Source organism: Pezoporus wallicus, unplaced genomic scaffold, assembly GCF_028554395.1.
Source record: "Pezoporus wallicus isolate ANWC-B61680 ecotype Strahan unplaced genomic scaffold, APGP_CSIRO_Pwel_v1 contig_8548, whole genome shotgun sequence".
Classification (NCBI taxonomy): domain Eukaryota; kingdom Metazoa; phylum Chordata; class Aves; order Psittaciformes; family Psittacidae; genus Pezoporus; species Pezoporus wallicus.
Window position 1 is genome coordinate 823470 of NW_026642624.1, and position 28000 is coordinate 851469.

Genomic DNA, 28000 nt, shown 5'->3' on the forward strand with positions numbered 1-28000 from the left:
TTGATATTTAAAAGGGGGGTTTATTGCCAAATCTCAAAGCTCTTTACAAGCAGAAGACAAAGTGCTGCCTTTCCACGGGCTGCAGCAGCAGCTTTTCACATGGACATCCACACTTGCTTGCTTGCAAACTCACTTCCTTCCTGTCACAGACACATAACCTGGTGGCACAGCACACAGCACAGACTCACACCCCAGTGCTCCATGCCCAGAGGGGTTTCAGGCACAGAACCCCAACCTTAGTGCAGCCAGAATTAGATGGAAGTTGAAATGGAAGATTAAAGGAAGATTTAAAAGAAAAGTGCATGGTGGCAGGGTGTACACTGAAGATGGGAGTTGCTGTGTAAGGTCAGAGGTGCCCAGCACTGCCATTTTCAGAGCAGCATGTAAAAACAGAGGGCAATTGCAGAGAATCCACTCTCCAGCCCTAGGCAGGGCCTGCCTCATGATCAGAATATGAAGAACAAGTGGGAAAAGTGCAGAAGGAACATGATGTTTTTTTTTCCTGCAAAATCCAGGTGAATCTGGCTTACATCTGGGCTAGACATCTTAGGATGAAACTTCTAACCCTATTAGAAAAAATAGTTAAAAGCAAAGAGTCTCTAATATAGCATTTTTAGCAGTAGAGTTACTGGGTGCTACAGAGATTTCACTTAAGTTATACCTATTTACAAGACATAATACAAATCTAGTAAGTTCTGTTAGTACAGCAATTACAGTAACTAGCTGTAGCTTGTAAAGTGATTTAACTTGCCCATTTCCTAACAGATACAGGGGGTTTTATCTGTTAAGAGTCTTACTGATGAGTATTCATTAAAATGCCAGACATTTATTCATTGGAATATTTGGTATTAATATAAAAATATACAGTAAATATAAGCACATCCTGTAAGTTTGGCTGTAACAGATAGGGATATCTGGGTATTTTCATCAGCATTTTGCCAGATGAGTATCCACAGAACACACTGCCACAAGAAAACACCCATGAGAGCAAAAGCATTTGTATATAATTTAGGGGATTGAGCTATCCCATAACCTGTTTTCATTCTGGGTTTTCAGTTCCAGGCTTTGATTTACTCATCCTGGAGTTTAGGACTGGCTTCAGCATTGGGATATGAACCTGTACCCAGAGTTTGCCCTGGTTTGTGTATATTCCTGTTAGTGTGAACTGGTTTGTTCCCCATCGAATTTCTCTCTTGTTATAGCAATGCATCTTGCCGAGCCTGCCTGCTCTCTGAAGCTGATGCCCTTTGACTTCCAGTGCACACCAGGTTCTGACAGCTCACATTCATACCACACAGTGATTGGTAAACAAAAGTGCACATGCAGAAAAATACATTTAGATAGCAGATAGGCACTGAATGTTGTCTGTGTTGTTAGCCCTTGTCCTGACTATGTCTGGAAAGGTGAAGAAGATCCATGGTTCACATTGAATCTACAGCAGCAAATGACACAGATCCGGAGTTCGCTCCAAGCTGTGAGCCTGGAAGTGGGCTTAGGATGTAGGAAACTTTTTGTCTCAAAGCAAAGCTTTTTGGCACCTGAGCCCTGCGTGTTTGGCTGTGTAGAACTTTCCACGTGACAGAGTAACAAATGAATTCCCATGCACTATCTATGGCTGACTTGGGAGGGGGAAAGACCACTGAAACCAAAGCTAGTTTAAGAGGCAGAAGCATCACTTCTAGTCACTGCCTGTGTGCCTGGCTCTGGGTGATAAAACCAGGATATTTGGAAGCCCAAAGGCAACATTTCTGTGCTCAGGCCTGAAGTGCCCACTGCCTACCCTAGGAAAAGGCTCGGGTGAAGCTTTACTGGGCTGCTGCTATAGGGGGGTGTTTGCAGCCCACTGCAGCCTTGTGCAACCTGGGATATTATATAAGACAGAAGAAAAAGAGATGGGTGAGCTAAGAGGGCAGTGCTGGCAAATGAGAGAAGAGCTTAGGTGATGTGTGTCATTCCTTAAAACCACACTGGGAAGATCACCTTTTTCCATGCTTCCAGAGTCTGACTCAAGCAAGGGAAAAGCCCTTTGGGCTGTCATATGATTCTCCTCAAAGCAACTATAAAGAACAGGGGAGGGGACTCAGCTCAGGTACAGTGTACAGCAGTGCTGCAAAGACATGATTTTATCACAGCTGTAATCACTAAAGACCAGGGGCACTGTGGTTGCTTTCAGCAGTTGGGCAGGAAGCTGTGGGAATTCTGCAATGCCTTCCTCAGACCCTTCTGTAGCAATGCATTGCTATTTTTAAACCACTGGGACCAGCCCCAAAGTTGTGCGTGCAAAATGCCTTTCCCCCCATGTATTCCAATTCTGTGCCAAGCCATGGCTCTCAGGCTAGCCAGGACACAGCAGGTAGAGGCATGTTAAATAGGAAGAGGGATCTCATCCAGACCCGCTGCCTGATGTGCATGCTCCTGTCAGTTAACATCCCAAGACACCATAGAAAGCAAGCCTACAGCTAAGGGAACACATATCCCTAAAGCTTCTTAATGGCAGCTCTCTTAGGAAGCTCCTGGGAATCTCCTGGACACAAGCTCTCCAAATGCCTAGCTCATTGTTCCCAATAATGATGAGGGGATTCAGAGTTATCAGATAGGAATGGTCTTCAATAATAAATGTGTGGTGCTGCTACAAGACCCTCCTTCAAAGGCCAACTGTAATCTCTTTGCCTCAAGTTCCCTATTAATGAAACAGGAACAATTAATACATGCCTGGCAATGATGCATTGGGACTTGCATTCACTCACAGTGCTTAGCTCACCTAGAGGTCTGCAGAGCCAGGCTCAGAAGAGCCTTCACACAGCTGCTCCAGATCTGAGGATGCTACTCATAGTCAGGAATTGGCCAGTGCTGTTTGCCTCTGTGTGAGGTCACTTTTTAACTGTGGATGTGGTTTTAGAAGTATCTTTGGAGAAGATTAAACCATTTATCTTTACATTCCTGGATGTCACGGGGCCAGGTGGGCTGGGAAACCTCACCAGCAAGTGAACAAACACTGACTACATCTATCCTTGAATTATTTAACTGGGAAAACCAGATGGGTGCCAGTGTAACCTGGTAAATACAGACAGACAGGGGCTTTTGCTGGAATGGCCATTCTGCTCCTTTCAAACACCTGGCTTTGATTACCAGGAATTTTTAAGGCCCAAGCCATTGAAAGGACTTTGGACAGAGTCCTTAAAGAGCATTCACATTTCTGAAACTGTTCAATGTCCTGTAACCTTCTGCTGTGCTAACACGATTAGATCCACGCTGGTATGTACAACATGAAGAAAGAGAGAAAGAGGCTGTAACTGAAAGCTCAGTCCTGTCCCATACACATGGTGTGTGCACAGCAAAACATCACCTTTTAAACACTGGCCTAGCAACGGTACAAATCGTAAATGGCAAATGTTTAGCTTTGTTTTGGAGAAAGAAATCTCTTTGAAGAGTATGTCAGGGTGCACTTCTCCTATACAGAGTCACTAGATCCTTTTGCTTTTCTTTCTGTTTCTGTGTTGCTTCTTTTTTCAGTTCTCCAAGACCTTTAATTTCTTGCAAAACTTGTGTAGCTTGCCGAAGCTGTTCTACTGCCTCGTTGAGCAATGTCTCTGCCATCACTGGGGGTCCATTCCCCTCCTGGGCCTGTTCCAACCCTTCACGTAAAACCTTCTGCAGAAGTTTTTCTGCCTTTTCCCTTTCGTTAGCCACTTTCTCCTCCATTTTAGCTAAGCATTGATGGGAATCCTTCGGGAAAGCTGGGCCTGGATGTGCTCTCTGTGTAGTTTTGGAATCAGACAGCAAGTCTCCCAGAGAAGAACTGCGAAGTTTGACACACAAAGTGCTTTCTACAGACTCTTTCTTCTCAACAGCTGCTTTTATACTCTCCTGGTGTGCTTCTGTAGCTAAGGAAGTCTCTGTCTCTTCTGCTGAAGTTTGCTGTTCCTTCTCAGCAGAGGTTCTCCCATTTCCTTCTTCAGTTTCAACTGCTGGGGATGTGAGCTCTGCTACATCACTGTCTGCAATCCCATTTACTGGGGGCTTGGAGCTGCCAGACTCCTGGTCTTCCCAGCCCCCGGATTCCAGGTCTCCATGGCTGGAGTTCATTGTGGCTAGCATTTTTTCTGACAGAACCTTAGGAGGGACAGGAGGCTTTGCAACATCTCCAGCAGCAATCTCAGCAAGGCTGTCTTCACTGCTGTCTCCTGATGATTGCAAACCTTCTGTGGTTTTAGGCTCAGAGACTGGTTGGTCCCAAGCTACTTTTAGCTTGTCTGGTATGCTCTTAGGAAGAGGAATCGGAGCTTTTGCTATGCCCCTGTTGCTGAGCTCAATGAGGTTCTCTCTGTTCTCCTCACTTGTTGCTTGGGATCCTTCCACATTCTCCTCTGGGCTTACAGAGTCCTCTTGCTTGCCATCTACATTGTCCTTTGATATTATGCTTTCCTTAAGCTTCTTATCTGGAGGCAGTGGAGGAGTCAGAGGCTTTTTATGCTCCTGGTCAGGAACACTGTTCTCTGCATCTTGGTTTTCCTTTGTGCCAGTGGGTTTTGTAGGTGGCATAGGTGGTTTTGGAGTCTCTTTCTGAGGTGGCTCATTGTTGTCTTCAGTGACAGTGGAAGCAAAGTTTGGTGGTCCATTGTCTACTATATCCAGATCTAATCGCAGGATGCCATCTGATGTAGACTTGGCAGCCTGAAATACAAGAGAGAACTTTCTCAGTATCTGCCCCATCACCAATCCTGTGCTCCATCCTTTAACTTAAAAGTGCCAGAACCCCACAGCCAGCAAGGCAAGCAAGGGGTTGCTGCTTCACACAGCCATCCTGTTTAATCTGTTGACACTGCAAGAAGAATCTGACTGATAACAGAAATGTTTACTACCTCCTTTGAGAAGAATGTCTCAAAGCCTGTTGCACACTATTTCTGGGTTCTTCTGTTGGTGCTGACTCCCTCTACCCCCATCATTTACAACATACCTACCCGAAGCACACCTGCTTTCTGCTTTAGGGACTGTCATATTTTAACTTGAACATACAAACCAAGCTGATCTTTAGATCATTTGGCCAGGGATACTGTTGTAATACCATTGTCTTCTGCTTGCTTCTTCCAACCTGATGTCATCCCTGTTTTAATAGGGCCAAGCCTCAGCTGGCTAAACCTCCTTCAAACCACAGGCTGTGTGCAAATCACTCTAGCAAGGGGAGGTCCTAAAAAGGATGGACTTAGTAAAGATGTTGCAGTGTGTAAGCTCCCCAAGAGGGAAAAATACGGTGACTTCCTGTGTGAGGGAGCCCAAAACCACACCGAGGCGTAGCTGCAGCCAGGGCCAGACTCCTGCAGTGCACAGAGTTTAGTTACAGTCTCTCTTTGCCTTTCCAGCCCATTAGAGGGATGGAGACAAGCTGCATCCTGGCAGCTTGGCCCTGCCCCATCCTCACCTGCCCTGCTTTGATGCTGAAAAGCATCGTTCATCCCATTTCCTTCACGATACTGCAGCCAGCAGCTGTGATACACATCTTTCTGCAGGCTCTATCCTCTCCCTTTCCCCTCATTCCTCCTTCTGAATTCGTAAAGCCAGTTTTCCCTGAATTTGGCTGAAGGTGAGAGGTCTTACAGGTATTAACCTTGGAGGAATCTTGTGAAAACAGTGAGCTGAGCACTGAGAGATCTTTTTGATGCTTAGGGAAGGACTTCCTACCTTACCCAACCCATATTAGGCAACAGAGAATCCGCACTTCATCACTGCTGTGACTTTTGTCATGTTTTTTTCTGCGGTTTTCTGGAGGAGTGGATGGGAATCTATGATTCATTCCCATGCGTGTCTCCAGAAGAGACATTCTCCCTCCATTTCTATGCAAAGCGAAAAGTCTCAGGGCATCTCATTTTCTGCACGAGGGTCCTGCGTGCTGTACAGACATATAAGTCAGAGCCTTGGAAGTCTGAAGAAACTTGGTTGAGATTAATGCTCTGCTACAATATCTATCTGTCTGTAGCAACTTCGCCATAAATCACAGGAATCAAACACTAGTAAGAACTTCTCCCATGGAAAGGAACTGTAAGTTTATTTTGTGGTGGTTTTGCTTCCTTTTCTAAGTGACAGCTCCACAGCTCCAGAACATCAGTTACAAGTAGACAGGTGAGGCCATAAAACTGCCTGGGAGAATAATGTATTCTGTTCCACACCTAACAAAATGTATTCTGTTCCACACCTAACAAAAGGGCTTGTAAGCTTGAAAGCTTGTCTGCTTTTTCCAGTTAGCTTAATAGAAAATACAGCTTCTCCCCACAGAGCGTGCAGTTCTTCTGCCTTTACACCACCGTGGCTACAAAACCATCGCTTCCTAGAAAATAAATCTAGAAGCTTCATTTCCTTCTGATTGCACTGACTCTATAATGGCTCCCCCCAGATGGTGAAGCAGCTCGTGAGTTATGGAAAGCTAAATATATCATAACATGTTGCAGCAGCTACAATCTATGGGAACCTGAGGCTTCCTCAGAGAGGTCCTGGTGCAGGCTTTCCTTGGAGGAAGCTGTTTCCCTGTCAGCTTCTTCCAGGCTGTCTGTGCCAAAGGGGTTTTCCCTGGGGTTCTGTAGCTATGTGGAAGGAGCAGCTCTTGGTGATCCCAGCTGGGGAGATGGGTCACGCCATGGGGATGCACTTACCTCCTTTAGGTGGCTTCTCGTGGGTGGCCTGCGTCCTTGGGTCATTTTCACTCTGTCCCGAGTTACATGGTCCAAGGAAAGACTCTCGTCTACTTTCACCTTTAGAAGGGGGAAGAGGAGGGAAAGAAAGAAAGAAGAGCGTCATCAATTTCTCAAGATATGTCTATGAAGGTCTCGCTGTCACACATGAAGGGATGCAGCATTGGGATGACTTTCACCACTACAGTCTTTCCCTCAGACCTTACACAGCCTGCCTGCAAAGCCCTGCACATACATGATGGATATTTAAGGTGTCTGTTCTGTATAGAGCTGTGTTTATCTAACAGACACTCCAAAGCAAAGCACCCAACCTTCAGAGGTTTGCCATGGATAACCTCCCCTCTACCTTAGGGGCAGGGCAGGAAGGACACAAGGCAGCTTTGTTGTCCTCACTGCAGCCCAGGCTTGGCCCAGCTCCTGCCTGTGGCAGAGCCCAGCACTGAAATTGCTGTTGCCATCTTAGAGGTGAAAGCTCATTAATAATCGTGACCTGACTGTGAACTGCACCAGCAATGCTTCTTTATAGACCTTCCCTTCTACAGCTCTAATGACGGCAGGATGCTGAAGAGAAGGTGTGAGCAGTGACCTGGATTAATTGCAACTCTAGCTGAATTAACAAATCTATTTCCTGGAATCAGATGAGGAATCCACTGCCTCACACATGTGGGGAGGGAGGTCTCAGCCCCTGGCAGGTATTTCTCTGTGCTGGTTCTGTGACCACCCAGCCACCCTGTGATGGGGGAAAGCTGGAGTCTCCTCCATACAGAAGTGCAGCACCAGTGAGTGGGGATGGCGAAACATCAGTGTGTCCTTGGTTTGCTGGTCTTTGTACAATCAGAAAGATAGCCAGGGTGAAATAAAGATTTAAAAGGAAAAATGGGTCCCAATCCCTGGCTGATATGGCAGAGTGGGTTTATTGGTCTTTCAGAGGAGAACAGCTAATCCAAGCCAGCTGAGAGCTTGACCCATTAGCTTGTGCTTTAAATCTGGGGTTTGATCCTTACTGGAATGAATGAGAATTAGAGGCTGGCTCCCTCTAAGAACCCAGGTCCCCATAAGGAGGATAACCCCAGGCTGTGGCAGGGAGGTGACCTGAGATTCCACCTTGCCGTGGTGCTGAGGGAGTGTGCAGAGCTTGCTGCCCACTGGAGAGCCATGAGCTGGGCCTCTCCAGGTGCTTCATTACAGCACATCACGTCTTCCATCCACTGAAACATGGGAGCAGACCTGGCTGTTGAGCTCTCTGCTGCTGGGTTTTGTCTGCTCAGGCTGCTGCTGGTCCCTTTAATTCCACATGATGTTTCCCACTTGGTCCAAGGAAGCACTACATCCCACCACCAGCTGAGTGCCATTTGCCTAGGCTAAAAAGAAGCCTCTCCTCCTGTTTTTGCCCTGTGCTGAATGAAAGCAGAACCCAGGCTCTCAGAGTTCACATCTCTAGCACCATATCTGCAGTGCTTTGCCCTTTCTCAAAGCTCTTACTCACTCTTTGGTTTCCTTTGCTAAACAGATCTTGCTAATTGCTTTCTTCCCTCGTTATGCTGCCTGCTCCTTCTTGTGCCATTCCCATGATGGTTTTGTGCACTTCCTTTCAGTACTGAACCAACTGCGGAATAGATGCTGCTCCTCCGCTTTAGTTGAGGGCTGATTTACACGCTAACTGGGAGCAGGGCAAGGCTGCTCAGTGCAATTTTCATCCCTCCCTCTGTGCAGCAGGATGGGAAGAGGATTTGGGAGCACAGGTATGCTGGGGCCAGCTGAGAGGCAGGCAGGTTTGGCCAGGGCCATGGAGTAAGTTTCCAGCAGGCTTCTCTCCAGGCTGAATAGCTGGTGGACTGAGTCACTTCAGAGTTTTCCAGTATTCAAGACTGGGCTATGTCCTAATCAAATACCTCCATTTCCAGACTGCTTGGTGCTGTGGATCATGGCAGCGTGGGGAAGATGAGTCTCTCCAGGCTGCAGCCCCAGCTTTACACAGCTCAGCACTGCAGCTGCTTCCTGCACCAGCCACTTCCATTGGAAGAGAACTTCCATGCACTCGCCGATCCCAAATCCACTGAAGCCCCCAGACCATCTCCCACTGACTTTGGTGAGTTCTTGTGTCCCATTGGCCTCTTGAGAGATGTTAGCTCTTAGCAGCACAGACCATCCCTGTAGCACGCCATCTACTCAGCTGCCCCTGCCTCCCTGCACCTAACCCTGGCCAGGACAGAGATAAGGGCAGCAAGATGTAGGAGGGTGCAAATGGCTCTGTACAAGTCCTGCCTTCTTGAGCTGGGAACTGAAGAGGCTAAGAGCTCCCTAGCCTGTGGGGAAGCAACCTGGTCTTCCTTGCACACCATCTTTCTCCTTTCTTTGACCATGGCTGGAAGGACAGGGAGCATGGGGCTTGGGCAAGTTCTGCTTTTGGCTAAAACAGTGGATAAGAACTGACACAGAAATAGAGGAGTTGTTTGAAAACCATTTCTCTTACCTCATCAAATACTTTGTTTTTGCCTCTATTGATCCCTTCATTAAGAGCTTTTATCCACGATTCCTTTTCTTCCAGAGTTGGAGCTTGAAATTTGATATCATGAACCTGCAAGAGCAGAGAGACAATTGTTGTCTGTCACGACCAGAGAGGCAGCTCTCTGTTCTCACTTCAGCTTCTCTATAACAGCCAGCTCCAGCCTATGTTTAAACTACAGATTCCTTTGTGCTTTGGCAAGTTCTTCACTTCATAGTTCCCATGAACAGGACTTTGTTATGCTCAACAGCTTGTTGCTGTAGTTTTATTTCTGCAACTAGTAACTAAAGTAGTAAGAAAAGAGTTTCTTCCTCTGCAAAACACTCAGAATAGCTCTTAGAACAGCAAGTTGTATGGTCACACTGTGTATAGAGTTAGATTGAAAGTCCAAGGCATTTTGTGTTGGTTCAGATGCAATAAAGTACTTTATCTCCAACTCCCCCACAGGCTGCAAGCAATGGGAAGGCTGCATGCAGAGGGCTCTGCCTGCTTCCCTGTTTCTGCAGTTCTGCAGAACAGAACTGATAATGGAATCTGGGGCTCTGACCTTGGCTGCAGGAACCCCAATTCAGCTGAGCACGAACATGATGAGACGTAAGGGCAATGTAAGTGAAAAAATTCACTATATCTTTTTCTCTTTGCAAAGAAATTCAGCAGTAAATGCTACAGGCATACACACTCTGGGGTTTGAACAGTTGTCCTAAGAGGAAGGGAAGAGTTGGCCATACTAGAGGGAGCTGGCAAGTAGCATGGGACACAAGTGAGGAGGGAGCGATGGGTGATGGTGTGGCCTGTCCTCCAGCCAGCTCTCCCCTTCCCCCAGGGCAGTCCTATGGCTTTGCTCAGTGTTTGGGATCAATTCTTGACCACAGCAGGAACAATAGTAGGGTGTTATTTATTTCACTGCTGTGTTCTCCAAGCACCTCACCCATTATGTAGCTTTGCCCCAGCATACACTTCAGGTGAGAGAAACATCATCGTCACATTACAGGTGGCTCTACAGCTAGCTTGGATCCAAATAGCTCCATGTGGTGCCCTAATCCACGCCACGCAAGAGCATGGAAATACTCTTTGGTAAAGAACATCATCAAAGTTGCAATATCAAGCACTTACAAATGAGATAATCCCAGCACTGCTGGACAGTCCTAATTCAGCCTGCAGTGCATGTTCCTCCTAGCACTATCCTTAATGACGGGCAGCACGTCTTACTGAGCTATCCCATTGTGTGTTCTGTCTTCATGGGTCAATATGTCTTATTGATCATGCTCTGCCCTGAAAACAGAATTACTGATTCCCCTGACAGTCTTTTCTTTGCTGTTTATCACTACAGTATCTGGGGGCTTCACACATTAACTTTTCAGAGCAACTGAAATTAGCTGCCTCTTGCAGGTGGGGAAGTGAGTTACAGAGAGGGTCATTCAAAACCTATACTAGCGGGGTCTCGTTTGGAATAGTTTTTTTGGGTGTTTAACATCCTATAGGTATTCTGCACTTTCCCTGTTGCCTTCCAAAGCAGCTGTAGTCCCAGCCTTCTTGTAAATGAGGCCCCACATCCTGAAATCACAGCAGTGTCTCTGTAAACCAGGGGCTATCTAAAATGAGGGGGACAAAGCTAATAGTGACTGACAGTCGAATGCTTTTAGCAGCTCCTTGTTTTGCTATGGCACAACAAAGCGGCAACTGTTTTGGGTCTCAGCAACTTCTGAAGGTGCCATCAGAAATTCTGCAGAACTAAAGCCTGGTCTCCTTACAGCACTCCTGCTGTTCAGCTAGAAACCCACTGCCCTTCCCTTCTGCATCTATTCCTCGCTTCATTGCCATAGTTTTACATTTACACATCACAGCAACAAAGTGCCAGACCCTCACACCCAGCACGGCAAGCAGGGAGTTAAGAAGCAATTTGGGGAAAGATTATTTACTCAATTAGTTTGCACAGAAGGTGACGGGACCACATGTCTTCCTGAGAGCTCAGAGGAGAGGTTAGGGCCTGAACCAGAGCCCTCTGGAGAAAGGGCCCTTTGTCTGGAGTGCAGAAGGGCCACACTAACCAGGGAACCTAAGGGAAGGCAAGGCTCCAAAACAGAGCGACAGCCAGGTTTTGTTTTAGTCCAAGCAGGCCTGTTTTGATGTGTGCTTAAAAACTCTTTTTGTTTGGAAACAGTTTTGCCCCAAAGCTTTCTGATTATAAAAGCTTATTAGAAAGCCCTACTTGTGAGCAGCTGAGCTGCTGCACTGCCTGGCAAAGACCTGGCAGCCTGCACCAGCGTTTAGAAATCTCTGTACATGTTGTTCGAGGGAAGGATTCCTGCCTCACTTCAAGCTTCCTCTTCCAATGCCACTTTCTGTGCTTCATTCTCCCGAATAAAGCTTCTGAGAGTGTGACTAAGTGCTGGTGTCAGCAGCCCTGCGGCCAGACAGAGCGAAGCCTCGGGGGATGGTTCATCTTTAATGAGAAGCTGAGATGTCCCTTTGGCATGCAAGCCTCTGCCCCACAGCACAACACAGACCTACTGCTGCGGCCACCAAACACAACAGATAGTGAGGCAAAGGGACTCATGGGGAGATGCTCCCAAGGCAGCAGCAGGAAGATGCAGGAAGTTTCCCAAAGGACTCGGTGAGGGAGGACAGGCAGCACCCTGTGTGGGACCCTGCTCTCTGCAGTGGGGCAGTGAAGACAGTGCCACCACTGCACTCTCTGCTTGCACAAGTCCCTGGGGGTGTGACACAAAGGGGAAGCAGCCTCAAGGCTCACAGCAGCTTCCTCCCAGTATGCTGAGCTATCTGTGCTTGAAAACTTTTCTCTCCTTTTTAGAACAATACCAACAGATAGCAAGGAACAGTCAGGCTGCTGGGGCTCTGAGGCTGGTGCTCGGGATGCTGCCAGCCACAGTCTCTTTGTTACCTTGCAGGCCCTTGTCTGTCTGCATTCATCTGTGACTCACATTTTCAGCCATGGCACTGGGAAGAGGAGACTAACCAGGAGCAGAGTGGAAGCTCTCTATACAGCAGACAGCTGCAGAGCAGAGGCAGGAGGAGCTGGAGGCGTTCTCAGTCCTGCCTGCCGCTGGGTACACTAATCTGAGATCCCCAGATCCTCCACAAACAAGGAATAAATGAATTTTTGTCTGTATTTTTACTCACTTGGGTATTCGCAGATAGCAGAGGATGCACCTGAAGGTGGATACTCCCCACAAAACAGTAAGCAGGGTCTGTTCTCCAGCAGCAATTTAAAGTAGAGAGTCAGTGACACCACTATAAGAGGGCGGAAGGCAGGGTAACACATTTCCTTGCCTTCTTGCTAAGCCAGCTGAGACTGAGTCATGCCTTAAACAACAGCTTGGTGTGCCAGGAAAAGCTGTCATGGCTAAAGCTAATGTGATAGTGACCATTGTAAGCCATGAATACAGACTACCCAATTTACTGTCAGTTAACCCAGAGCACAGCACGGCCAGTCAGCTCCTGCTGAATCACTGGCTTAATGTCATGCAACAAGAGGCTCACACACGGGTCAGTGTCTGTGACAGCAGCAAGCACAGTCTCCCCGGCTGCTCCATGCTTTCTTGAAGACATCAGTCTCCTCAAGCAGTGGCAGTCTTATGGCTATGCTGACCCTGCCTTCCAGGAAAGAGAACTGTTACTGTGGGCGTTCTGTTGTGCCATGATTTAACAGACAAGCTCTGGAGAACTGAGTAGCTGCAGTTCAAAACCTTTACCAACACTAGCTCTTCGCTGAGTAATTCTGTTAGATGGTGCTGATCTGTGGTCGTGGTGGGGGACAGAATCCTGTGCTTGCTCCTCAGCTGATTTAGTGCAAAGCCGGCTTCAATTCAGTGGGGCTGGAGTGTGAACTGCTTGTGAGCTGCTGGTTTAGGTGTGGGAAGTTCCCTTCTGCTGGCTTTTGGTACAGGATGGTCACCTCCAGCAGGAGCCAGAGCAGAGCTGGGTTGGTAACACCTTAAACTACCCAAGAGTGTACCAGAGTCTGCCAGATGTGAGGTCATCTCCTGCCTTCTTTTACATGACTTCAGGTTAGATCCTGGAGGGAAAAGTGGAAGCCAAGGGACTGTCAGTTAAGGGATTCTTGTGGTTTTCTGCAGCTGACCCAAGAGCTCCATCATCCCTGCAACTAACACAGCATCTCTGCCAAACTGTCAGATCCCAGGAGCAGCCTCCTCCATGCACAGGGCAAGCATGCCTCAGTGTGATCTACTGCACCTTCCAGGCTGGACCCCTGCTGAAGGCAGCTGCAGGTACCTCCACAAGTTGACTAAGGGAAAAATAAGCACTAGAGGTTTCCACCTCTGGCTGCAGGTGTGGAGTTTGTGTCTGGTCACACTAGGGAGGGATGTGTGGGGAGCTGCAGCCCTTGCTCCTGGACTCTTTCCCTTACTACTACCCTCCTTCTTCCCACTCTTAAGACCTCCCTGTACATGAAGGCTTTCAGACCCACTGAATACCAGACTTGTGCTAATCTCTTTAGTCTCTAGGCAGTTTACACCAAGCACGATTTCCACTGCTTTCTGCATCATAGGTATGTTTTCAAGTCTTCAGGCCAAGGCTGCTGCTCTTTGTTACCGGTTCAGCTCTCTGCATCCAACAGCTTTCATTTAATTGCTGTGGGCAGAGTGAAGCATTTGAGATTTCTAAGCAGAACGAGTCTTTTGCACACTGCCAGCTTCCTTTGCTAGAGAATCAAAGCTCAGGGGGTAGTGCTTTCTTTCAGTTCCATACCAGTGCAGGCGTGTGACATGCTTATATTGTCACAGCTTCACAAAAGTGTCATCCTTGTGAACAGGGCAAGCAGAATCTGGGGTACATCCATCAAAGACTAGTGTTTAGCAAGGCAACTTATTTATTTGGGTGCTGGGGAGGGACTCTTCATTAGGGACTGTAGTGACAGGACAAGGGGTAACAGGTTAAAACTTCAACAGGGGAAGTTTAGCTTGGATACAAGGAGGAAATTCTTTCCTGTTAGGGTGGTGAGGCACTGGAATGGGTTGCCCAGGGAGGTTGTGAATGCTCCATCCCTGACAGTGTTCAAGACCAGGTTGGACGAGGCCTTGGGTGATACGGTTTAGAGTGAGGTGTCCCTGCCCATGGCAGGGGGGTTGGAACTAGATGATCTTAAGGTCCTTTCCAACCCTAACGATTCTATGATTCTATGAACTTTAGCTGCTGAGTAGTTTTAACTGAGCAATTCATCTCTGCTCTTCAAGAATATCCCATCCAATATTTAAACTGGGATTTCCTTACAGGTAAACTGGGCTCCCTGTATCCAAGAGGGAAACTTCTGTTTGCACAGTGAAATGGAAATGACCTTTCCTAGCTTGTTTGTAAGTCTCACAAATTCATTGGATTTCTGCATTTCTAAGCATTCTGCTCAGGAGAGGGGGCAAAAAAAGCCCTAGCAAGGTCTGGCAGGGCTTGGCCAGCCAGCTCACAGGGTGATTTTCAACTGAGGATGGCAGCAAGCCTCCCAAATGGAGAATGTTTAGCTGATATATATCGCCACAGCTGCAATTTCAAAACAGAAGAAGGACAGTTGTGTACATTGGCCTCCTAATTGAAGCCTGTTCTAACATCTGCCAAAGTATGTTGTGTGTCAACACCCTCACCAGCTTCCCAGCCAAAAGGAGGGTGGGAGGGGAGCTACAAACAGGGAACTTTTCATTTATAAAAGCCCTTCCTTTCACCAAAAGAGCCTTATAAAAAGTAGCCTCTATCTAGATCTCCATTTAATCAGTGGCATGCAGAACAGAGGAACTGTACACTTGCCAGCATGGCAAAAGGATGAAGTTACCCTTTCAAGGCACAGTTTGGGCTTATGTTTCTCCTAGCAAGAAATGAAAGGTTTAGGAACAGGTCTCATACGCTGTGCTGATTCATGTAGCAGTGCAGACATACACAGCTATTACACTCTTCTAAGTAACATACTTGCAGATAACAATAATTCCTACTGTGCCACCCATCTCTGAGCACTGAGCTTTTATTCCTGTCCCCAGGAACAGGGGTGCACTAGGAGTTACGGTGCCACCCCCTAGCAAACACACCAAGCCTGCCGGGGTTAGCCACTTCTGATGGAAAATGACATGATTTCTGATTAATGAAGTTACAAAACAAACACTAAACCTCAACTCAGACTGGGGAGACTCTGCCCCAGGACCGGGTAATGAGCAGGAGCTCACTAGTTCAGGGTGCGCTTTTCCATCACTGTGGTGCATGGCGCTTAATATTGGTTTTCTCCTTCATTGCAAAACAATCATTCACCTTTTCTCTCCACCCCACCCTGGTCCCTGTAGTGCTTTGGGGCAAGGCAGTCTTGTTTTGTTGTTCTGAGTGAAGTTTAGCACAATGAAGCTCTGAACTCAGCTGAGGTCTTACTATGGGAATAAACACTAAGTGACTGGAGTGAAAGAATAAGCAGCAATGACAACAAGGACTAAACAATCTCCATTTATTTAAACAAACTGGAGATGGGGGAATGCAGGCGTGGTGATATTTTTGCCTGTTCACTTTCTTATGGAAAGGAGTATATTTTGTCCCTCTCAACCTCTCAGATTTACACAGGAAGATTTGGGAAGATCTCTTAGGCCAATAAAATAACATTGCAATTAGAAGTAAGTCAAAGTGCGATGCTCAAAGCAACAACAGAAGCATCCTAGCCCATAAAGGTCCTGAAATGGATAGCGTGTAAACAGGAACTAAGGAGAACATCCAAAGATGTGTAGTGATGATGAACCTGCATAGGAAGTAAGGCAAGCATGCCCTTGCATGCAGTCAGGGCTCAGATGGATGTATAGCTTCTTTGCAACACCAACCTGGTTGTAAGGTTCTGGATCTAACCAGAGGCTGTGCAGGATGATAAAAGATGTAGAGTTTCATGAATTCTACAAAATAAATCTTTTCTCCTAGGAACTGTTTGGCTGCAAGTAGCTTTGCACTGAAGTTTCTCAGATCAATGGTTCCAACTCCAGGAGCAGTCTCCTTACATGGATCAAGATCATTGATTTCACTGGAACTTGGGCAAAGCTGCAGCATCTACAGCTGGGACATGGAAAGTTCCTTGTCCAGAACACATGGGGAAACATAAGGAATGGTCCTTCTGCAATGCTCAGGGGGTACTGGAGGAGTAAAATGATAGGGCAGGAGAAACATCAAGAGGAAAGAAAAGCCTACAAGACAGTAGCGTTCCTCCTTACACGCTGTACACCATTCACAGTCATCTCTCCCAGCTGCCAAAGAGCCAAATCTCAGTCTTTCATCTGCTCTGAGTGCAGCTGCCTGGGAACTCAGTTGGAGTGAGCAGACTGGAGGTGATGAGAAAGGCAGTCCTACCTTCTTACCCGGGGAGCGGATCAAAATGAAGCGGTTCTTCCTTTTGAGTAGCGCTCGCACCTCCTGGCACTTGTCATAACTCTCCAGTTCCACTGTTTCTATGCACTTCTGCTCATCCTGCAGAGAGGGAATGAAACATTATGAATAGAAGCCATTGAAATCAATCATATACCATCAAACTCTGCATGTCTTCCTTTTGCATCTGTTTAAAAGCTCTTCTGCCTTAAAAATAACCTGCGTGCAGACAGCAAGCCCCCATAAATCAGGCTGGCATCTCACTAAGGAAACACCCTAGTCTGTAAACTACAGGACAATTTGCAGCTAGAGGTCCACAGTGGCCAAGCAAATAACATGTTGTGGACAGTAACACTACCTCCTGCTATCTCTGTTGGGATCTGCAGCCAAAAGTGAAACTCCTTTCTTCCTACAATGAACACAGGAGATGTTATTCTGGTTTTTCACAGGGAAGATGACACAAGCATCATCATGGTCCAGGCAGCCCTCTAGGATGCCAGAGGCATAGTGGAGATAAGAGGGGAGCCCTGCTACCACAGAGCTAGAGCAGGCTGGTCCTCACACACCGAAAAGGTCAGCAGAAGCCACGTGCAACTGGGACACCCTCCTCTTGCAGCCACGTTTTGAGCTGCCCAAGTGCTTAGGACTGGAAATACAGTCCCATACAGCCAGCAAAACTGCGAGGGCCAGTGTCTCAGTGGGGTATATTTATCTCTGGTGTATCTCCACTGATGATTGCCGGCCACGTCTTGGCTCGCTTCTCCCAGTAACATAACTAAAATTCCACACATGGTGCGTGGCTCAGTTCAGCTGCACAGAACCATCCGTAATAGGAATCGCAGCGTAACACTGCGCACACTATGTTCTTCATGTCTCAGTAGCCCAGAAGAGACCAAAGCTCCCCTTTGCTAACCATTAGACGAATAAGCAGTGAGAATCACAGAGCAGTTCTTGCTCCAGTCAGCACACCTCATGAACCACCATTACCACCCTGAATTAACACCACTGGCCGTGACCATCCCCAGCCCAGGCTCTGCTCCCAAGGCAGCTTCTCATACCCGTCTGAGTTTGTATTTAGCAATTCCTGTAGCAGAGAAGGGGGTGTGGGATGAGGAAACGCATCGCAGCCAGGAAGCTGCTGCGTGGCTGGAGGCAGGGAATGGAGAGTTCAGAGGGAAGTGGGCTGCAGGGAATTTCCTCCCTTTACCGCCTGACATTTAAGTCGCTGTGCAGAGCTCAGGCTGTGTTTAGCTTGTTTTAACCCTCCTTCTATCTGGGGATGGGGGCCTGGCGGAGCTGATGTCGGAATGCGGAGCGAGTTCAGAGCCACTGAGGGATGTCTGGATCTAATTTAGGTTTATTGTTTTAATGACATTACTGTTTATTTCATTTAACACTGAGTAGGTGAACGTGACCAGAGAACCGGGAGAACACATACGAGGAGGAGCAGCTTAATCCTGCCCAAACCTAAAACCCAGCAGATAAAATCCTGCTGACGATACCGAGCCCTTTGAAGGCACAAGGCTCCTACTGCAATCCTGCTGTCGCAGTGTCACTGCAAAAGGACCGGGATGGAAATAACCCCTCAGCGACCAACAAATGACAGAGAAGGGTGAGGTCAGGAATACATGCCTCGGGGATGGGTGATCTCATCCTGGCCTTTGGTGCACGACCGCCCACATTACAGCAGTGCTGCATGGCCGGTGTGGTTACCAGCCCCGACGTGAAAGTTTGCTGAGCTCCTTCATCTCAGAGACCTGAACTTCTCAAGTTATCCTCTTTAGGGAGGGTGGGGAAGAAAGCAACCAGGGAAAGAAGAAAACTCCATGTCTGAGGCAAAGCAAAAGCATCTGAGTTCAGGGAGCACCAGAATGGGGCTTTTGTCTCTGTTTTACCCTTGGCAAGCAGCCATCCCCTCTATGTGACTCTACCTGGGTCACAAAGAGATCCTTTATGTTTGTCCTGCACCACTAAGATAAAGACTGAAAGACCCAACCCTGCTGCAGATCTCCAGGTGCCCTTCAACCTCCTGGGACCAGGAGGATACTCAGCATCACACAGAGACAAGGCTGCTTCCAGGGTCCTGTTCCAACACAGGCGTGTTAGACACATGTTCTGGACCAGCTCCTGCCCCATTTGGTCTCTAGTGTCCCAGAGAAGTTAAAGCAATCCTTTTATGCCATCCTGAGCCACAAATGTGTTCTTACTCAGTGGTCGCACCTCCCTGCAGCATACAGCTCACAGTTGTCCCTCACCTGATCAAGGCAGGGATTCCCTTCAGACTACCTTTCTCTTTACAGACTTTAGGGCTTGTTTTTTAAACTGCTTCTGTGCTTGCTGTAAGGGACAATCAATAAGACACTTAAAACCCTGCTACAGAAACCCCTACATTCATGATTTAATGCAGAAACCCAATTCCGTTAGCTATTCACGGAGCAGATGCTGCGACTTAACATGTATCTGTCTGTAGGCTTGGCCCTTAAGAAGAAAAATACCAAACACCTAAAAACATTAGAGCATCAACCAAAGAACCACACTAGGCAAACAGCTGCCTTAATGAGAAGCTGATAAAAAGGGGGGTAAAGACTCACTGAAACTTGTATTTCTGTGAAGTATAATTTCCAGCAAAGGCCTCTTCAGTGACCCACATTCATAGGCTGTGACCCTCCGTTCAGTGCGCAGTGTCTAGACTGCCTGAAATAATAATTCACTTCTCTACCCAAGGAACTCAAAGTGTTTTAACAGATCCCTTTTGGGTATGTATTGCTTTTACCAGGGGCAAAATACAGATGTTAACGGCATGACTGTTAAATGCAGAGTGGATCCTCTGGTCTCTAGAAGACTCTTTGTCTAGTGGGGTTTTAACCTGTCAAATGATGCACTTCAAAAAATCCCCAAAACGACAAAAAGCCCAACTCTAAAACCTAAATATAAACCACTGTTTAAGGGGGGAAACCCCCAAACCCACGAGTGATGCTCTCTGATCTATGGAGTGATGATACTGATCTGTGTAGTCTCTCTCCACAGGATTGCCTGCTCTTTCCCTGCTCGCTGGAGCTTTGCAGGGCCTGATTTTGATTCTGGCAAGAATATGCAGAAACAAGAAGAGAAAAAATAAACCCTTTAGAAAATAACCTGCTTGGTTCTGCGTGGGCCTGCTGCACGCATCCTGCCTTCCCAGGGACTCCTGAGCAGCTTCTGAAGATCCGAGCATGCCAGAGCTGTAAGTGTTCGCACTGATGGCTCTTTTCCTGCCATTTCCTGGGGTATGTAATATCATACAAACCTCTTGCTTAACTGAGCCTTCACTCATGTGAGGGTGCAGAAGTAGGGTGCTGCAGATGGAGGCACAGCAGATAAGAAATGTATCTCCCTTCATTTCACATCCACTGAAAGAAACCTGAAGCCAGGTGGGGTGACTTTCACCCCCCATCTGCTCCACGTAATACAATAGCCATTTGCAATTCTCCTTCATAAACCAAACCCAAAGCCTGACTAACAAATGTAATAGGGAAAACACTCTCCCAGGACAGGTCAGGAGCACATTCCAGGAGATTGCTGTTGATGAGGATAAATACAGTACTTGTGTTCTGCTCAGACTGTACTTTCTGGTAACACGGTACATTACTGCCTGAATCTTGTGTTGGCCATCCCCACTGCTCTTGTTTTGCACACACAAACCTCAGTTACAAGTTCAGCCAGCCTCATGCAATTGCATAGAGAAACGTGCCTGCATTAGAAACAACTGTTGAAGGCAACGTTAGCACCTCTTCATGAGGGGCCTCAACACATGAAGGGCTCCAAGATGAGGGACCCATAAAAGCACAATGCGTCCAAGTCATTATCTCAGTTCCTGGAAATCTGATGGGCTCAGACCAGCTGAAATACTCAGCCTCTGAACCCTCCCTCCCACATGGAAGCTGACCTCCCTCCCGTTTAACCCACCTAGGTCTAACTCTAGGACACACATGGGAAGATGCTTGTATTCCTGTTGCCTGAAGCTTTATCTCCTTTCTTTTTCTAGGGCTCCAATTCAGCAAGCACTGAGCAATGCCAGTTTAAAACATTTCAGCCTGAGGGTGGTCTGGGATGCTGTGTCTGTCTTCAGGGTCACACAAAGCCAGCTTTCAGGTTCCACAAAGGTATGTGGAAAAGGTCCACCAGGAAAAATGGCAGCTTGAGCTCCAGAAATAAAACCCATACTGCACCACAGCCTCTCCTTTGACACTGGCCCTTCTCATCTCAAAACCTTAGTTCCCCAGTTGTCAGATGGAGACAGCAACACTGCCCTAACTCATGTTAAAGGAAGATAAATACAGTCATAAAGGTGAACTGCCTCAATTCTGTAGCGATGGGACCCCTCCTGAGAGCAGAAAATTGCTATTTCCTTTAGTTCCCCTGTAGTAAGTCTGCACAATCACATGCTATCCTATTGTGCTACCAGATAATTTTGTAGCAATTTCCTCTCTTAGCCATTTGACTTCACTGTAAGCCAGTTTAATAGCCTATAGATATTAACATGATCCCTTATTTACAATAATGGGACCTTGTAGCTACTGTAGCTTACAGATGCAATTTATTACAGGATGTTACCACAATCCGCAGGCTACCAGAAAATGTTCTGTCTGGTTGTTACAAATGCCATTTTCCTTGTTTAGATAATAAAATAACCCTTTAAATGATTGAGATTTTTCCTTCTTCTGAACATCTGTGAAAATTAATCTTACTTTAAAAGCCTCCTTTTCCCTTGTGGTAACGAAAGCCTCCATATATCTTGTTTTTAAAGGCATGCCCTTTAAAAAACCCTACGTCATGATGATAGAATTTGAATCTCTGAGTTCCTGAAGCTTCAGCTGGAGTCAACAGGTATCTGGGACACTGGGAAGCAGTCTGCAGAGCATCAGTGGTTTGCAGGACCAGGCTGCAGCTCTCTGTGTAAGAGAAACCCTTTCCCTGCTTCCAAGCTGCTCATCACCTGACAGTGACTTCTCATTCCATTGTTCTTGCACTCTTCCTGCCATTTCACAACTAAGAACAAACGCCTCCAGAAAGCTCTGGGATTTGGGAAGAGCAGGAGGGTTCAGTGTAAGGGAGGAGGCAACACCCTTTAACCCAAACTGTGTTTAACAAATCTTTATTAGGCAATAGTGTGTTTTTTAGAAAAGAGAACCAAAGTCACTGTCAGTCCTGGTCCTGAAACCATCGCAGCAATGCAGCTGCTGAAACATTTCCCCATTCTTCTTCCCTTGACAAACTGCACACGAAGCTTCACATTACTCTGGTCTTCTATCATCTTGACACCCATGAGTGACCCAGATCCCCTTGTGTCAGACACCACACAGACACGCGGTCCTTGTGCCGACCACGCAGTGACAAATCCTCCTCCATCCTGATGCACACACAAACTGCCAGCCACCATATACCAGCAGGGCTTAGTCTGACCCACCCCTAATCTCAGATGGTTGTAGCTTGTGCTCTGCACTCTAATTTCTAACTCTGGGGCAAACTCTGCTCTTGCAGAAGCCCCTTCTAACCCAGGAGCCAAGGGAAGAGCTCCCTTTGCAGCCCAGCAGGACCAGCCCTGCATTTTTCATTCTTCTAGCATGAAGATGCAGGACATATTTGGCTTGGCTCTTATTTCTCATTTGATTGGAAACAGCTCTAAATGAGGCCATGAACTTAAGGCATGCAATTTATCTAGGGAAGTCCAGGACAAGTCTCCCAGGGGTCCTTCGCTCAGTACTGGCTCAAGTAAAAGGAAAAGATGAGCCAAATCCAGACCATGTCTCTGCTTAAGAAGGACAGCAAGCACTCACAATCTCACCCTGCATCCATCAGAGACTCTGATGAGCCTGGCTAGCAACAATTTGAGCTGCTTGAGGGGTGCCAAACAGCTGCAGAGTTGCCTGCCATTCCCTCAAGCAGCAGGTGGGAAGTCAGCCTGCTACAGTCCACTTTTATCCTTTAAACTCCAAAACCACACAGCGCATATCCTGCTTCCGCCCCAAGCTTCACTCCCTTTGCCTTCTCACAGGATGTCCTGCCCCCATTATTCTTCTTTGGCAATGGAACTGTCAAAATATTTACTGGCTAAAATATTTATACTATATAATATAACCTAAAATGCAGCTGCTGTCTCTTCTTTACAGCATTTACTCTTCCTGGAGATAACTGGAGAAGCCCTTTTGAAAGAAATGAGCTGGAGAGTAGAGTGAATAACACAGGAACGTGTCTCACCAGGGGCCTGGTCCTGCCCCTGCTCAAGACCTTCAGCTGTGACCGTACCTCGTCCTCATAGACCACGAGCTGTGTTTTCCGTAGCTGGATGTAACGATCCTTCCATAATCCCAGGAGCCCCCCGCTGCTTTTCTTAATCCAGCCGTATTTCTCTGCGGTCGGAGCAGGCTTTGGTTTCTCTGAGACTTCCTCCTTTGTGTCCTGCAAGGACAGAGAGGAGAAGGAATTACAGCAAAAGCACTTTCCATCCATTTAATCAGGGTCCTCAGAAAGCCTGCCCACAGAAGACCTCAGCGCTCACCGAATGTGGTCCCTCCCCACCACATCACTAGGGAAAACACTGGCATCTTCCAGAGGAAAACTCAACAAGATCCCATAGGATCAGGGAGTGAGGATGGACTCTGGCTACCCTGGGGGACACTGCTGAGATGGCAGCAAGACCACCTTGCTCCTCTGCTTCCCCAGTGGCTCTGCTCCACTCTCTGTGCAGGTACTCCCTGCTCAACCAAGTGCACCTTGAAAACTAGCACCTTCCTCTCCGCTTTGCTCCTCCAACTCTCTGATGAATCCCAGTGGGATGGATCCTGCTGGCATCAGTAGCAACACTCATATTTTAGCCCACAGCCACTTCTGTAAATGTCTCCTCTAGGTCTCTGTGTTTGGACAATGCCTTCAAACCAAATCCCATGGGCAAATCCATGGCATAGGATAGTTTGGGTTGGAAGGGACCTTAAATATCATGAGAGCCAAGACTTCATCAGAGCCACACTAAAACATTCCCAGAATGCTCCTGTGTGGTTTGCAGGCAGAGGAAAGGACCAGCAGAGAAGGGAACACCAAGAGAGGGGTGGTTTTAACTGCCCTGCCTTTAGGTCCTTGCTGTTTGTCCCAGCCTGCTCTCGCCTGTCTGCAGCAGCATGGGGAGCCCCAGCATCCTGTGCTGGGAGGCTGCTGCCTTTCCAGGCCTGGTAAAAAACAGAAGATGGATAACTTCCCTGCTTTGAAAAACATCAGAAATATCCAATATCAATATTCATGTCAAACAGAGACAGGAAACCTAAGCTGGGAGCAGGGGCTGATTAGCTGACTGCCTTCACCAGCAGACTTGGCTAAAGCTGAGTTTTCCTCCTCCCCAGTGCACTGGAAGAGCCTCTGCAAAGGCAAGATCCCCGTTTCCCCTCCCTTGGAGCACCCTGCTGCTCCCAACACCCCACAGACCCTCAATAAGCCTCTTTCCCTCGAGCAAGGCGAGGAGAATCCCTCGCTGAGCCAAATCCCCTCACACAAACACCTCGCCAACCTTGATACTTGTAAGGAGAGGCCAACCCCAAACCCTCCAGCCTCCTCTCAGGAAACCCACTGACTCTTCAGACTTGGTTTCCTCCATGTCCCCGTCTATAACAGCAGCAAATCCTGCTGCAGAAAGCCAGCACACCAACCATCCCCAAACAGCCCTCACTGGCTGCTGAATGAAACCTTTTCTTATAGGAAAAAAACCCCAAACAAAACAAACTGGACTGGCTGGAGCTCAGACATCATGTTTCATAACATGAGGAAATCCCACATGCATGGAAAGGAGTCAGCGCTGGATGCTCCCATGGCCAGGACAGAGTGAATGTATCAGATGAGCTCCAAAAACTGGGAGGAGAGCCTTGCTAACAAATCTCTTCCCATGCACTAGATTCCCAATGAACACACCCTTGGACAGCAGCTTTGCTGGCTCCAAAGAGGGAGCTCACGCCTGTAAAAGGAGGAAAAACACATTAAAGACCCCATGTATCCACGTTTATTCTGATCCCTGCTAAGAGGCTTGGCTTTGCAGGTAGGCTCAGGAGCAGACTGGGAGCAAGACACTGAAATCATGTATCACCTAAAAGAAAACCAGGCGGAAACCTGCAACATCCTTGGTGCCATTTCTAGCAGTTATTTGTGTTAGAAACAGCCACAATACAGGATGACAGAGCACCAAGGAGTTTTCCGGGAAGTGAGGGGGCCTGTGTGGGGGTTTCTTTAAACTTGACTTTTTAGGTTGCCAGGAAGTTGTATTCCGTTGTGATCTGCGACTTCAGCAACTGCTGCACAAATATAGACCTGCTGGTTTCCTGAGCGAGCACCCTTTTGATGTCATTTTTAGATGGGTGAGCATGGACTTTAACCTCCCTCGGAGCAGTTCTGCATGGATGTAGCTGTACTAAGAGTTTATTCAAGTGACTCCAGACCAAGAGCTGCCAAAATGTTCTTACTCCTTGAAGGTTCTTTTTTTTTGCTTGGCAAATGAATTCTCGCTGTTCTTTTTCCCCACCTGGCAGAAAGGCTTTCTGAAATCACATGGCAAATACATCTATCCCTGGCCTCTCCAGGTGCTCTGCAGAGTGAAAACTACTCTGTCTCCTCTGGGTTTAAACTAAAAGTACCCGCTGTGAAGACACAGCACTTAACAGCTACCTCTGCAAAACCAGCGTGTCCCAGTAACAGGTTTTGTTGGAGCTGCACTTCCACACAAGGCAGAGCAGCAAAGCTAGGGCAGAGCTTGTCTGGCAGCCTCTGAGGCTGCCTGCTCCCCATGGGCTCTCTGGCCTTCCGAGGACATCACCTCTCCTCTGTGACACTGCAGGGTGGCTCTGCAGCTCACCCTGTCCACAGGCCACCCGAGAGCCCCGGCTGGAGCATCCACATGGGGGATCCGTGACTCTGAGCCTCCGCCTGCCCCAGCTGAGCAGCCCAGGAGAGGGAAAGTGAGATGAGATGGAGAGTGCTGGGCTCAGCAGATGACAGCAGCCACAAGGAGAGGGCTCTGTCCCCCGCGCTGCACAGGAGTCACCTGAGCTGGAGCTGCCTCGTACCTGCTCACTACTAGTCCTCACTACAAGATAGATGTGACAGAGCCATCTGTGTAAAAGCCCAGATGATGCAACCTGTTTGTTCTCATGAAAGCAAGAAGAGTCTTGGAGATGGTGCCTGACACCTTTGCAGACTATTTTTATGCCATCACTGCCTGGAATTGGCACAGGAAGGTTGGCCAGGGAATTGCACCAAGAGCAGGGAATTGTGCCCACCATTCTCAAATGGTGCAGCCCAAACCAGAGCATGGCACAAAGAGATGAGTTGCTGTGGTTATACCTCCTCAAGCATAGCTGAGTTATTCAGCTATTCAGCTACTCAGCTATTCCTTCCACAAGAAACACCAAGATACCCTTCCCAGGATGCTCTTGGGCTGGATTCATTCCTGATGCTGGTGTAAATCCATGAGAAGAAACCCCTTACATCAGCTAAGTGAGCCAGTGTAAATGAAGGAAGGACTGAGTTATCCCAACACTGGCTCATGCCAAAGGAATCACTCCCCAAACCAATCTGCAGGAGCCACTTTTGCAGTTTATACCACGATGGCATTTGAAGTGAGACATGAGTTTCAGACTGATGATGAAGAGATGACAAATCAGGGGGACAGGATGGCTTTTTATGTGCGTTAGGCAGTTTTTTCTCCTCTCCCCCTGTACTTTAAGGGCCCACAAGCCCACATACTTTCCATGTTTTCCAACACAAAATCAACCCAACAGTTGGATCACGGTAATGCTTTTACATGTAGGGCACAGAAGCATCTCACCCAGTTACTTTGCTTAAAGTGAGCAACTCCTGTGTCACACACTCCTCTCTAGCAAGGCACTGATAGACACCTCCCAGGAGGACACAACCTCCCTCTCCAGACCTCCACTGTTTTCCTCCCTTTCCACGTCCCCTCCAAGCCCGGAACTGCTCAGATCCATGTGAAGCTTGGGGAATGGCATCAGACACACACACACACACCACCCAGCATGCAAGCACTGGAAGACTCATTTATCATTACTGAAGAGCGGATGGTGAGATGGTTGCTGGATATTGGGGTGGGTGAGAAGCCCCTCTGGCCACTGGCTGCCAGCTGGAAGCAGTTTCTCTGCTGTGGATTAATTTCATGGATGCCGGTGGATAACAGCTCTAGGTTGCTACCGGCTTGGGCTGCTTTGCCGTCTCCCTGTTGGTTTAGGAAAGCTCTCATTCTTGCCACAAAATGTTGGGAGCTGAACTAACGGGAAAGAGGGGTAACAAGCCACAGCTACCAGCATCACATGCACTAGAGGCTGAAGTCCCGCAGCAGACCGCCCTACAGGGAGCTTGCTTTGTGCGTGAGCCGTAAAACCTCATTTAAGGAAAGGAAGCAGGAATAATTATATGGCCAGACAAGGGGAGAAAACGACCTGTTCAACTCACTAACAAATCTGTGGTGTCCTGATCCACACAGGGATGGATTACCGGGGTGTGAGCCCATGGACGTGTAAATCTACATGTGTAGAAGCACTGCTGCCCTTCTCTGCGTTAAACCCGTCCCAGCCAGACACGGAGGAGGAGGACAGACTCGGGGAAGGCTGCTAGGTATGTGGCCATGGCCAAGCTTGCGGTCTGACCGAGGCCCAGCTCCAGTACGGAAGTACAACACCCCAGCAAGAGTCAGCAGAAGGTGGCCTGAGCAAGCGTGGCATTTGAACAAGCCCGACTCTGCCAGCACTCGTCCTCCCGCAGCGCCAGCGCTCGCCCGGCAGCCTCACCCGGCCGGCTGGAAAGTTTAAATCCCAAGAGCTCCCGGGATGCTCAGCCCCGGGCCAGGGCTGAAGGCAGCGGGGGGGCTGCTTGGGAAGAGGGACCCCCATCATCTCCGTCTCCATTTCTGCCCCCGCCGCCTCCCGCTGTCGGAACGGGATCGGGGATGTGGCCGGAGCGGTCCTCACGCCCCGTCCCGGCCGGCAGCGGCACCGAGGGGCTCCCGTCCCTTCCCGGGGGTCCCCAACAGCCCCGTCCCTCCTCAGGGGCTCCTCTGCACACCCCACCTCACCCCATCCCATCCCATCCCGTCCCGTCCCGTCCGGTCCGGTCCCGGTCGGACTCACTTGCTCCATGGCGGGCCGGGGCCGGTCGCTCCTCGCCGCCCGCTCAGGGGCTGCGCCGCCGCCCCGCTGCCCCGCTCGGCTCCGGGCGGGCGGGCATGCCGAGCCGAGCCGAGCCGAGCCGAGCCTGGACGGGACGGGACGGGACGGGACAAGCCGGGTGAAGCCGAGCTGAGCTGCACCGAGCCGGGCCCCGCGGCTCTCGCCTCCGCACCAACTTCTCGGGGAGCAGCAGCAGCAGCAGCAGCGCCGGGTTTCCGGCGGCTCCGGCGCTGCAAGCGAGGAGGCGGGGATGCCCCCGCCGCTGG

At 48.4% G+C, this 28000-nt stretch overlaps 1 protein-coding gene and 1 long non-coding RNA gene across 2 annotated transcripts; one reads left to right on the forward strand and one right to left on the reverse strand.

Moving 5' to 3' along the window:
• PLEKHO2 (pleckstrin homology domain containing O2) lies at positions 1–28000 on the reverse strand. Its single transcript, XM_057431031.1, has 6 exons — positions 27696–28000; positions 22825–22977; positions 16525–16641; positions 9157–9261; positions 6645–6743; positions 1–4674 (listed from the first exon to the last, which is right to left on the reverse strand). The coding sequence occupies exons 1-6, from the start codon at positions 27702–27704 to the stop codon at positions 3436–3438; spliced, it is 1722 nt and encodes a 573-aa protein (XP_057287014.1). The 5' UTR covers positions 27705–28000; the 3' UTR covers positions 1–3435.
• LOC130610883 (uncharacterized) lies at positions 19868–24576 on the forward strand. The gene is made up of 3 exons (XR_008975113.1): positions 19868–20681; positions 21326–21474; positions 22689–24576. It is a non-coding gene; the product is annotated as an uncharacterized LOC130610883 (long non-coding RNA).